Here is a 13,225-nt window from a genome sequence, read left to right as displayed (position 1 = left end):
ACTATGGCCCGATTCCAAAAGACTAACTCTTAGTGTAAATGACCACTTACATGAGAGCAGGTTGAGAGCAGGTTTTTTGGAATATGGTCCCCATAGTTAACCTGTGTATAGATAGGCTTTACACTGAAGTAAGTCACTCACACTGACAGCAAGCCTTTCAGAATCAGGGCAGACTTACACTGAGAGCAACTCTTTTGGAATCTGGCTGCATATTTAGCTGTGAATGTGTTCTTAAGAATAGTTGACACCCTGTCTGTGATTACATCCCCCTGATATTGTTATGTTCTAGCAATCACTGAAATGCAACAGTCTCCCTTTTAGACACCTCTCCACCAATATTTCTTAGTGAAGCTAGCCAATAACCATTTGAAATGTCAGGACCCTCTAGAGCAGGTCCTAAAATATGGAGACTGAATGGCTGAAAGAACAGACTTACATATATTAAGCCCGAGATGTCATTTCTCCGAATATTCCCTTTTCTCTGAGGTATAGCGATCTCAGAGTTGGTATGTATAAGTTTGGGAGATGTGGGGGCTTGCTCCCCTGTAAAAGAAGTTTGAAGGAGAAGACCATTCCTAGAGATTCACCCCTCTTCTGTGTTTTTGGTCTTTTTTTTTTTTTTGACATGTCAGCACTCGGCATTTCGAGTGCTGACATTTCAATAGGGAGCTGGCTAGCCTCTCTGTCAGTGCTCAAGATTGTTTCAGTGGAAAGCAAGGAAATTAAGTACTCTTGAGGCAAGCAACAGGGGGGGCATTACTTAAGGGATCCCAGAGAGTCCAGGTGGGTGCCATTAAATAAATGATATCTGAATAAGAATGGACAGAGGATGAAAAGTGGGTGTCTAAGGGAGCATATGTATTAGCATTATTTCACAGAAAGAGCACTGGATGGTTGGACCAGCCTTTCTGAAGAGGAAGTAGCGCCAAACATTGTGACTGAATTCAGGGAATGCATTGGAACCTTATGACACTAACCTTGTGGAGATGCAGGTTAGTAGGGTGTGGAATAAGTTGTTAAAAATTACAGCCTGTATCTTACACAGTACAGAATGTGAAGACTTCATGGTCCTTCTGGTCTTTATATGCTATCAGAATTGATATTGCTATTACATTATGTTTCGATGAGATGAAATACGAAAGAATATCAAGCCATAAAATAAGTTATCTATTAAAGCATAAAATGGTAGCAAAAGACCAAATATTTGAGCCACATTTTATTGTGTGTATGTGTGTGTGTGTCTGTGTCCATGCTTATGTGCATTAATATATGTATGTGTGCCCATGTGCATGTGTGCACGAGTGCATATGTATGGATCTGCATACATATGTGTATAAATTAATTGTGTCAATGTGGGGTGTGTTTCTGTAAGCACAACAAATGATAAATAACTACATTGTCGAGGGCACACTGATTCATTCTTTTTCCTGTAGCATGTGGGAGGTTCATGTTGATAGGACTTTAAAACAGATACCAGACTAATGCAGCAGTATGTGTTACTACTTTGCTGTTCCAGGTCCAGCCTTTCTTCCAAAGACTGCCTATGTGGTCTTCATAATATTTATATGTAAGATTTCTTCCTATGTGCACTATTTTCTTTCCACTCTTCAAAAACATGCTGGTTTACTACCATTATAAATTATCCATACATATTGCACATATCTTTCTCACAATGCCTGTGTATAAAAAAAAAAAAGTTGACAAAGTTCATTTCACCTACCCACTTAACACATGACTACTTTTTAAATTTTATTCATTCAGCAGATAAGCCCACTAGTTATGTCTCATTTTAGGTTAGACCAGCTGTACTGTCTGGTTAAGTGATTTGGTCATAAGCATACAGCAGGCAGACAGAGGCTAAAGAAATTAGATCCTGGATTACAGGAAGCAGATTCTTAACATTCTGCAGCCTTAATCCTTTATATTAGCTGCTAGGTTAAATAAATAGATGCTTGACACATTTATGAGTTACAGCCCCCAGCAAAGTACAGCTGTTAATAGTTAATAGTTAATAGATTAGTACTAGGCTACCTGCCCTTTCAGGCCATTTTAAGCCTAGCCAGTTACCCTATGTGAGCATCAAACCCTGCACCTTGTGTCTGTAAGGTAAACACCTTAACCATTAGGCCAATCCCCACCCTGTGATATTATTACCCCTCTGATATAAATCCTCATCATAAGCCACTTCTGTCCACCAGCTCATGTATTACCTGGGATAGGTCTGTGCAATAAAATAGCTATTTATTAGTCTTTGTTAAAATTCAGTAGGTATAATGGCTTACATTTACTTGTTTATAATTTTCGTAGTTATACTGAGACTTTCAGCAATATTTGTATCTGATTCCCTCATTGTTATTTATCAGCAATAATTTACTGTATCTTAGAACTTTTCTTTGTATACCCCAGACAGTGGCAAAAAGTGGACTACATGGGTTATTTCAGTATTGAGGTTAATAAACTTAGAATAAAATCAATAATAATAATAATAAAAAATTAGAAAAGGTTTGGTCTGTCCAGCTGAGCAGGTAAGAGCTACACAAAATGGAAATTTCAAACAGTACCCAAGCAGAAGAAGTTGTGAGAGTCAAACCCGGGTCTAAATAATGTAATCAATTTGGAGATTATTACCTTAACTTACTACAAAGTGGTGTAGCTGCTTCTACTGAATGCCCTCAACTAACTACAGGTTGAAGTTTAAGCTGGGCAAGTAAATGGTTAAGTTTCAATCTAATGACAAAAACTAAAATGAGTATTTTTGTCTGCAGCCCCCATGTTGGAGGCTTTGCCTCCACATGCCCTTACTTATATATACCAGCTCAACAATCAATCTGCTATGAAGAAAACAGAAATCTCAAAAATTATATTAGAAACACTGTCAGCAATAATTTCTTAACCGAAAAAAAAAACAGTTAATGAGTTATAATGCATCCATTTGTAATAAATGTCATCATTTTTCACACGACTAAATGCAGTGAAATGGCTGCTTAGCCTTAATACTTGGGTACAGATTACTGAAGAAAGAATGGAAATAATTAAGTAAGTGTTAAAATGCTGATACACTGTGTAGACTGTTGATTGCAGAATATAAAAAAAAAATATGTATAACAGACTGCATGTGTCATTAAATTCTGTGTGGTTATTTAAGCAGTTTCTGACACTGGTTATACAAAACATAAGTGGAATTACATGCTGAGTTCTATGAAATTATTCAGACTGGTTTAATTATTTAAATGGTTTGTGAATCATTATATGGTTCCAGTGAGACTCAATACAGTCTACAAAGGTCAAGGTGAGCAGTGCATAAGATGCACTCTGCCCTTCTTTGGGTCAGCAGTGTGCCATGCCTGAATCTTGACCCTATGAATGAAGCAGCAGTTGTTGATCAACAAATGATTATTAGAACTTGTAGATGTAATTTAAATTTGTGTGTGTGTGTGTGTGTGTGTGTATGTGTGTGTGTGTGTGTGTGTGTGTGTGTGTGTGTGTGTGTGTGTGTGTGTGTGTGTGTGTATGTGTGTGTATTTGTGTGTGTATGTATATACAATCCAGTTAGGCACACTTTATCTAATACACAAGCAACAGGTCAATGGAGGCAGTAACTTTTCCCTCTCTACTGCATTTATTTTGTCAGAGTGTGAGTTCAGTTAGTTCAGATGCAACAATTTTTGTGCAGCTGAATGTTCATTTTGCTCGGAAAGTGAAGAAATGTGTCCATCAACATGAATGCAGATGTTATTAGTGATGCCATCAGTGAGCAATGATTCTGAATCAGACGTGCCATGGAATCAGTGAACTTTAATTGTACAATGTGAGTGTGTAGCTTTCTTAGCATGTAATATACAGTTTTAATATTTCTGTATTATTAGAATTGACATCTAAGTTTTATTTCTGTTATACACTTTAGCTATAATTACATTTTAACACCTAAACATATTATGTATTTTGTCTCCCAGGCTATAAAACTGAGATGGGAGGAACTGTTGTATGTTTGATGCTATCATGCTTGTGTTTTGCCATGCATATCCATTTGAGTGCACCTTACATCAGGTAAATGGCTGAAGCAACATTCCCTGGCTCCACTTATTTCTTTATTCTATTACAGTGTGTGGATGTAGTTATTTTAGACACAGCAGTGCAGGTGCAGGGCTTATTACAAATAAAGTTCAAGTCAATAAAAAAAGAAGAAATATATGCTGAACCAGTTACTTTGAATAAAATGACATGGAAAAGAACGCTGGTCATTCAGCTATTGTCTAAACAACAATAAAATTACACGTCACATAATATTTCTTTGCTTTCTTGACCCTTTAGAGTTTCATATATTATTTTTGTTAATAGGTCTTCCCTATGAAGTTACCGAGTGTCATCACAGGCTTGCTGTTTTTTTAGGTCACAATTCAACACTATTATTATTTGTTTCCACTGACTGTGTAAGTGTGCCTATGGTGATTTATATTTGTGTAGGTTTTACTAAATGTATCAGTCAGTGTTTTGTAGGGATTCTGCTCATGCTATTCTCTGGACATATTTGGTCAATTCTGTATAGTCTTTGACACAGGGGCCTGGCTGGGTTGCACTTGAATAGGGTCCTTGGATCTATGTGCTTATGCAGTTAACAAATGGTAGATAAATAAATATGCAATAATATACATGTCTAAATCAAACACAGTCAGAGTTGGACAAATAAAATACATTTGCAGTTGACAAGAGTGCATAAAATAAGCAGATATTTTTTGGCATTTTTTGCCCTCACTGCCTGCTGATCATCATCCCACTCCCAGCGAATTGGATAACTCACCATGGTGAGGGTCGGCCTGGAGGATGGCCATCATTAAGGCAGCCATCAAGGGTAGTTCCAATTTTTTAGTAAGCTGTTCATCCTCTACACTTGCTTAGTTTGTGTGAGAGAAGGAGACGTGGTGGGCTGGCCACAAAGGTCATTCCTCAGTTCTGCAGTGAGCATTTCCAGTAAGCAGCCCTGACCTATCCTCGTTAATGGATGGTGGTTTCCTCAGTTTCAACCAGAAAAATCACAAACACCCATTATGTTCACCAAATGCCCACAACCCATTCCACCCACCCCTCTAGAGAGGTGAGTGGGTCATGCCCTTCACTCCTCTCCCTCTCCCTTTGTCTCTCTCTCTCTGCCTAGCTATTTCAGTGCCAGGGCCACTAATCAAACCCCAGTCATCTGGGTCACAGTCAGAGAGGGCTCCATTCCTGTGCACAATGGAACCAAGCTCAAAATAAGCAGATATTTATAGTTTGCATGAATAATAATAAAACAGAGTTTTACAGTTAGCATGAGCAAAGATCAATGATTCATACTCTTCTTGTGGAAGCTATTATAACAGATAACTAAAGTGATCATGTGTAAAACATAACATTTTGCAGTATGTAATCAGAGGTAAAAAGAGTAAATGGAATGTCTTATAATGCAATGCATTCATCAAGCATGACAGATTCATAGGTAAGTACTAGGCTAGCTGCTCTTGTGGATCATTTTAAGCCTAGCTAGTTTCCCTTTTTGTGCTCGAACTAACCTATCCCACTTGGTTATAGATTGGCCTTACCGAACCCACGGTGGATAATTATATACTACCCCTAATGAGACTAACTGGGATCATAACATATACAATTTGAGAGGACCCATGCATGAGATAAATCATTTAGGATCTGCATCTGTCCATTAGTAATACAGGAGGCATCTTACATCTATGAATGGGAAACAGGTAAATTATCTGTATCCCATTCATAGATGTAAGATGCACTTGAAAATGGACAGGGATGAACTTTTTTATGTGAATGGGGAGTCTGTTCCATAGCAGCAGTATTGTCTGTGAAATATATTTGTCCCTCTAAACCACTCTGTTGATGTTGCAGAAGAAGTCTAGATCTGTAAACCGAGTATTTCTGATGCCATTTGACTTGCTGATGTGCAGGAAATCTATAGTAATAGGTTGGGGATGTCTTGTATGCCAGTTACAGGTCACCTCATAGCAGTCTGTAGGATACCGAGTATAGTAATAGGGCATTGAGTTGGTTCATGTAGGACATGTTGTTTAGGCCTTGTATTCTTTTAGTAGGGTATATCTGAGGTTGTACCAGTTGTTCCATATGTCTGTGTCTGTGCAGATACATGCCAAAGGGGGCATTATATTCAATGATTGGCCAAATGAGGGCTGAGTAAAGGGGGAACAATGACATCCCTAGATCTAGACACAATCCCTTTATTTATAAGCTGTGCAATATAGAAAGACTTTCTTACAACAATAAACACATGTTGGTCAGAGGTTAGATCACTGTCCACATAAGTTCCAAATTCCCGAACAACTGGGTCAATTCTTAGGGATGTATTGTCAATGTGGTAATTCCCTGGGATAGATAACATCACAAGGGATACAATAATGCATTTTTGGCAGTTAGTTTCAGACCATGATTTTGACACCAGTTATTTATTTGAGACTTCCTTCCTGCGGGATGGATAAGCCATTTGGGGATTTAATGACTGTTCCTAGCTTGCAGTCATCTGCAAACTTAGTCAGCCAGAGCCCTCTGGTATTGGCTTTTATGTAAAAAAAGTAGATGCCAAACAGGAGCGGTCCCAGTAGTTGTTCTTCATTTGCTTTCCACAAAACCTGTATGGAGGCTGAGATTGAGCAGTGCTGTTAGGGGTGTGGATACATAGTGCTTCATGCTATTTAAGATGCATCCAGAGATATTGTCAAGACCCATCAATGCAGTGTTTTTAGCTTTTGCTAGCACTTTTAAGACTTGGTCTTATGTAATAGCTGGGGATGAGCCAGTTTCAGCTATACCTTGAGGGAGAGTAAGAGGGGTAAAGTTAGAGCTAAATTTATCAGCCAGTAGGTTAACTATATCTTCAGACAAAGTGTAGGCAACATCTTTCACAATTAGCTCAGCACATTGCTGTATTTTGCTTTTGAGATTACGAACTTAACTAAAAAATGTCTTGTGGTTGTCTTTAGCTTGGGTAGGTATTTTAGCCTCAAACTTGGTTTTGGTGAATTTTGTTAAGCTTTGGAGTTGTTTGTTTACTTTGGTGACAAGGGCTGGGAACTATACTTCTTACTTTTGGTCAAAATTATTTACATTTTATTATAAAACTTTTAGATATGATGGAGCCACCATGTGAGTTTCTTCTGGGGTTTGCCCTACATTTATTCCTAAGGGACACAGTTGCATCTATGCAGCTGTTTACATAAATTCATAGGTTGGTACTAGTCTATCGGCCCTAGGGCCTATACAAGCCTAGCCTTAACAATTCCCTGGCTATTTCTTCCCACAGTATTTACTTCCCTGGACCCCTGTTTAGCAGGGCAACTGATGTCAACCCCAGGGTAAATTTCCTATCTCCCATCCAATCATCAAGGTTCTTTTCGAAGAGGGCCAAAGAGGCGCTCTGCTTGACATGTATGGGCAGTCTATTCCAGAGTGAGGTATTTCTGCGGCCTTTCCAGTTGTTGCAGATGTCATGAGAGATACATGCCAAACTGGGCGTTAGGTATGCTGGTAGAGTGTGGTGGTGTACATTTCTGCTTATACAGACATCGTAATTCACTTTGCAAACCATATATAGAAATTGGTAAAGGCATGCTATCCATAATCTCTGAAGATAGTGCATTTAAATTCTTTCTTAAGGGCTGATTGCAGTTCTGTTTTTCTTAAACAGAGGAAGTCCGTCTGTTGCATGGATACCCAGACTAAGCTGTTGTTAACTTTGGGATAACTAACAACATAATTTGAATATGTGTGCATTTGTGGCTTGTTATGTTTTTCTGTTTAGTCTTAATAGATTTTACGAATGGACATTTTGTTTATTTTAACTGGTTGGCTCCTGAAGCTACATTAGCTTTTAACAGACATCAAAATAGAAAGCCCCAGCCACACAGCCTCTTCACTGACTTATGCTCAGTTACTCCTGGTTTGAGTTCTCATTATTAGAATGTGACTGTTGTATTTTTCTTACATAATGACTGTTCTAGTTTATAGGTATCTTGTGTCAAGCAACAGATCTGACATGCTGAATGATGCATCTTTCTAGTTATTTTATTAAATAGCATTTGTCTCCCAGTATAATTTCATATTTATTTCTGGGCAGCAGGCCTTGCTTCTATTTCATTTAAGCATTTGTGACGATTGGGGAGAGACAGGCGAAGGCTGCCAGCCTAGTCAAATAGAATTTGACACATAATTCTATCAACTGTATAAATTAATGTAAAATACAGGCATGTTTTCTTGAATGTAAAAGAATATTGTGAAATGTGGAACTGCAAAATATGTGACAACATTGCACTCTACTGGCCCAGTGAAGCATGTTGTATCCTTTCATGTTAGAATTCGGCCCCAGGGTGGCTGGATGAAGGTTTCTTGCCCATTGTTTTAAGGCTAAAGTTTATGATCAGAAATTATATGCTGTTTACGTCATGTGACGACCGTGCCCTGGCCCAGCAATCAAGGAGCCTCAATCCTCACCACTAACACCAGGGAGGTCGTCTCCTAGAAGAGGAAAGAATAACTAATACACACAGTAAAGTAAAATTTCCCTTAAGTGCACACAGAGATCACAGTCAGTCTGGGACTGACTGCTCCCTCACTCACCAGGTCCCCAATAAGACTCCCCACTGGCACAGCTATGGGGTCCAGGTCTCAGCCTAACTGGACAAGCTAGAACCTCCAGTACCCTCCCTGTCCAACCAGTCCTTTGTGTCCCTGCGAGTAGCTGACACAACACACACACACACACACACACTTTGAGATAAGTATTCATACAACTTCACAGACTCTCCTGGGAAAGGCTGACACAGATTCTCTAGCTGTGCCCCTTTACACAGACTGTACAGCAGTAATTACTGCCACCACCCAGTTAATAATATCAGCTACTAAAAGACCCTTAAAACGGTGTCCAATTATTACTCTGCAATATTATTATCCAATGGTAATGTGACTATACAGTCTAAGGCTTATCAGAGTGGCATATTTTGCAGTTCCACATTTTACAATATTCTTTTACATTCAAGAAAACATGCCTGTATTTTACATTAATTTATACAGTTGATAGAATTATGTATCAAACTCTATTTGACTAGGCTGGCAGCCTTTGCCTGTCTCTCCCCAGTCGTCACAGCATTCATATCTTATTATAATCTTATTGAAAAGAACTAAGTTATAAACACGTTCTGCTGCGCACTCTGCAAGTCACCCTTCCTCCTAATAAGTAAAGCATCCCTAATCATTTTACTTTCTTACTTCTTATCTTTTTGGCACAAATACAAAACTACGCAGGGTAAGTGTGATGTTGCCAAAATGATTAGCTTAAATGCAGCCAGCTAGTGTCACAGTATGTTTCGAATGAGCTGTATTTTGCATAAATTATTCCTCAAAAGAGTAAATTGTAAATAAATTGTACTGAGCTGGTCAGCTGGCTACAGTCACCAACCAGGATCCTGGCTTAGGGTTGTTATCTGCAAACACAGTTTGGATTTCCTAACCCATCATCTGAAATTTAATTTTGTCTCCCATTGAAAAGAAGCATAATTCCAACAAATAAAAGGCAAGGCTAATGCTAGACAAGAAAATTGTGCTGGATTCATAATGTAGCAGTATAGCAAACCATTGCTTTATTCTAATATAAAATATATTACCATCTTCTTATGTTAGAAATGTAGGATGAGAAAACTATTAGAGATCAGTATGAAAGACAGTTATGCTTTAAAGGTTCTGTAACTGATCATAAGGTTCGGTGACCTTTTTTGATATAAGTTAAAGGGGAAGGCTCTTGTAAGGGTGTGATTTTTTTATACAATTTATATTGTGGTCTTCTACAGTGTGAACCATTGGCTGAAGTAAAGGAACCATTTTATGTGAAGTAGTTTTCCTTGTAAACTCTCTGTTCAGGTTAGTTCTACTGGACTGGATGGGACATTCTTTGGACAATGCACACTTGACTCCCAAAACAGATTCTGTATGTTCATCTAATCAACTGACAGAAATACAGGATGGTTAAAGGGAACAATATTAGGGTACCTCAGTAAATCAAATCAGTACATCAAGAGCTGTCAGGAATTTGTCACCAAACAGTCTTTACTGGTGACATAGTCTCCATGAAGAAATTACATGTTTGAAGAGGAATGCCTTGCTGTGAAAAACTGAAAAGACTGAAAAAGAGATAAAAAAAAGTCTAGAAAGGGGATGAGTAAAGACCCCTAACCTATTCCACATGGAAGAATTTGCACTTTTTTGTAGACATACTTGTAGCTTCAGAACTGAAAATCTGACCATCAGCAGCACCCATGAGTGAACCGTGGCACAGAGCCTCCTCAAATTAAGTGTCTTCCAATGACGATGATTCACATTTTAATGTTAATGAGCCAGTGCTGTATGTGTACTTACAGATCTGTACCGTCTAATTTTTAAGTGTCATTAAAAGACTACTAGACTTTTGAGAAGATGACAAGACAAACCTCTCCACATTAACAATAGGTCTCTTCTTATGAATAGCCAATCTATTATTTTTCTGCATTTTCTCTTTCAGTGAATATCACCACTTACATAAAAAAAAAATTCTGTTATGTAATAATCACTGCTCAGTGTTACACTTATACAGAGAGCCATTTCTTTTGTAAGGGCCTCAAGACAGATAGATAGATAGATAGATAGATAGATAGATAGATAGATAGATAGATAGATAGATAGACAGACTGATAAAAATTGGTTTGTCATGAATTAACACAAAATGCCAGGAAGCAATCTGTGTGCATATGCAAGCTGTGTAATGCATATGGTCATGTACATGGTCATGCTGCATGCAGTCAGTTATTTTTATCAGCCGACCCAGTCACCACTTGCTGTCATGATCTGGTCTTTTCAGCCATCTACTGGCAGATACTTCAGTATAATAGCAGTATGAACTAGTTACCAGCTTATCATCAGAAGTTATTTATTCTATGCTATTTCTACAACAGAATATTATCTTGCCATGTGCCGCTTTTAGATTAGAGTAACATTTCATATCATACTCATAGATGCAGTGATAGGTTTAGTATTGCACAGTGATGACTTACACTCCATTTCATTGGATCCCAGGCCAGAAACCAGCCTGTGAAGGTAGGAGGCTCATAACCCTGCTTCACTATAATGATGGGTGTGTTGACATCACGCCCACTGGGATGCGTCTTTAAGTACTCAATAGCGGTTGTGAATGCCTCACTGCGTTCCTTTTCATTTGATCCCTTCCCAAGCCACAGAAACACCTAAAACAAAAGAGAAAAAAAGTGTTATCATAGACTTGTAGAAAATATAAACATTTTAAAGCTTCTTACCTGTGTCAAGCCTGGTGTTATTTGTAGCAAATGATACCTTAAATTCAAATAGAAATGTCTGTGACATATGTAGTTTACATATTTTGTGTCGATTATACGGTCTGCAGTTATGTAATTTGACCATGTTTTAAACTTTGCATGAAGACCCATGAACATCTGCATATATATATATATATATATATATATATATATATATATATATATATATATACTAATATGTGTGTTGTAAATATATCTGTCAAATATATACTTGTGTAACCTTCTTACATGATGTGGGACTAGGTCAAGGTTGAAAGGGTCCATGGGATCAGTCCATCAGTCCAGTTAAACCCTGATTTTTTTTTCTTAAGTACTTGGCTGTGCTGCTATTATGTCTTCTAAAATCCATACTCTTGAAGGAAAGTACTGATCCAGAAAAGGGTGGCCTTTTCCATTATTTTGATAATAGTGGCAGAGGTTGCACATTGTAGTAAATAAGGCACTGTGGTGCTAGACCAACTGGGACTGCATAATTCTAAGTTTTCAGTCCTATATTAGGTAACCTTGAGCAAGCCTATGCATTTCTTTTTACTTCCGAGTTACTTCAGAGAAAGCGATGAGCAAAGCAGCACGCTTCAAAACAAAGCACAAATCCAAAAAGAAACGATGGCAGAATAGCACAAAAATGAAGTTTAATTCACGAAGTAAAACCCACAAGATAAAATCCAATAAAACACACAAAAACATGCTGTAACTACAACAGCGTAATTACAGCGTGTTTTCGTGTGTTTTATTGGATTGTATCTTGTGGATTTTACTTAGTGAATTAAACTTCGTTTTTGTGCTATTCTGCCATCGTTTTTTTTTGGATTTTTACTTCAGAGAAAGAGAAAGAAAGAGATCTCTAATCAGCTTCATGCTAATGCTTGAGTCTTAAAGAACTGACTATCAAGAGGCTACATAGTCAGCTGGATTTATAGTGAGTGTATTCTAATTCAATGGCTATAACACATGAATGCAGCTATAGCAAGTATATAACCATTTATACTTGTAGCACAGGTTCTGGTCTTTACTCTGGCAGTTAGTGCAGAGGTTTAAGGTTATGATCTGCTAACAAGCTGCTTCCTGTGGTCCAGGTTTCAAGTCCCTTAGCCTTCATTTGCTTACTATGTGTTCTTGAGCAGAGCTGTACAGTGCGTTGGAGCACTGGAAAACTGGAATGATCTCCTCAATGGTTTCCTTAATCAGACACCAAGTAACTACATATATGCTAGAATAAGTGTATCACAATAAACAATATTAAAGTAGTTTGTAGGGGGGTCTACCTCCTGTACCTCAAATATGGACCCAATACCTCTTGGATTGATGCAAACTAAATAAACTAACTCTGAAGCCATACTACCTCAGGGATGAAGCTTTCATATTAGGGATGGGATCAAGACAGTATTTTTAAATTTATTTTCAATGTATTGCCCTTTTTTTCATACCTGCAATGCTACTGTGTGGGAATCTTTGACTGAAGTACATCAGATGCATCTTCTGTTTTATGGTTCTGAGCTATACTGTCACAATGATTCCTACTAATCCATGTATGGCTAAACATATACACAGATATACACAACTAGAACACCAGATAAAAATATGGTACTGACTTCCTTCCATACCTCTCAACCTCTTAGAACAGGAAATCTGGAAAAAAATATAAATAAAAGTGGGACAAAGGCCCAAAAATATGGACATTTTTTAAATATTGCTCGTACAAACTTAGAAAGTTGATAAAATAGCAAATTTTGTATTGGCATTAATTTTCTGTAGGGTATGAGATCTGAAACTCAAATGTCTGTCATTATTTTCTAACTTCAGTCTTTAATGATTTGCCACTAATTTGCCAGAAAACCACAATT

The 13,225-nt window shown here is 37.8% G+C and overlaps 1 protein-coding gene across 1 annotated transcript in view; it reads right to left on the bottom strand.

The window, feature by feature from the left end:
* VIL1 (villin 1) overlaps positions 1-13,225 on the bottom strand; it is a 397,885-nt gene that overhangs the window by 31,717 nt on the left and 352,943 nt on the right. The window contains exon 17 of the mRNA XM_044075234.1: positions 11,085-11,273. Within this exon, the coding sequence (XP_043931169.1) occupies positions 11,085-11,273 (189 nt within the window). The remainder of the gene's footprint in view (positions 1-11,084; positions 11,274-13,225) is intronic.

Source organism: Protopterus annectens, chromosome 6.part0 (assembly GCF_019279795.1).
Source record: "Protopterus annectens isolate FY-2018-M chromosome 6.part0, PAN1.0, whole genome shotgun sequence".
NCBI lineage: Eukaryota > Metazoa > Chordata > Ceratodontiformes > Protopteridae > Protopterus > Protopterus annectens.
Note: the sequence above shows the minus strand (reverse complement) of the source record. Positions and strands in the feature narration are given on the sequence as shown.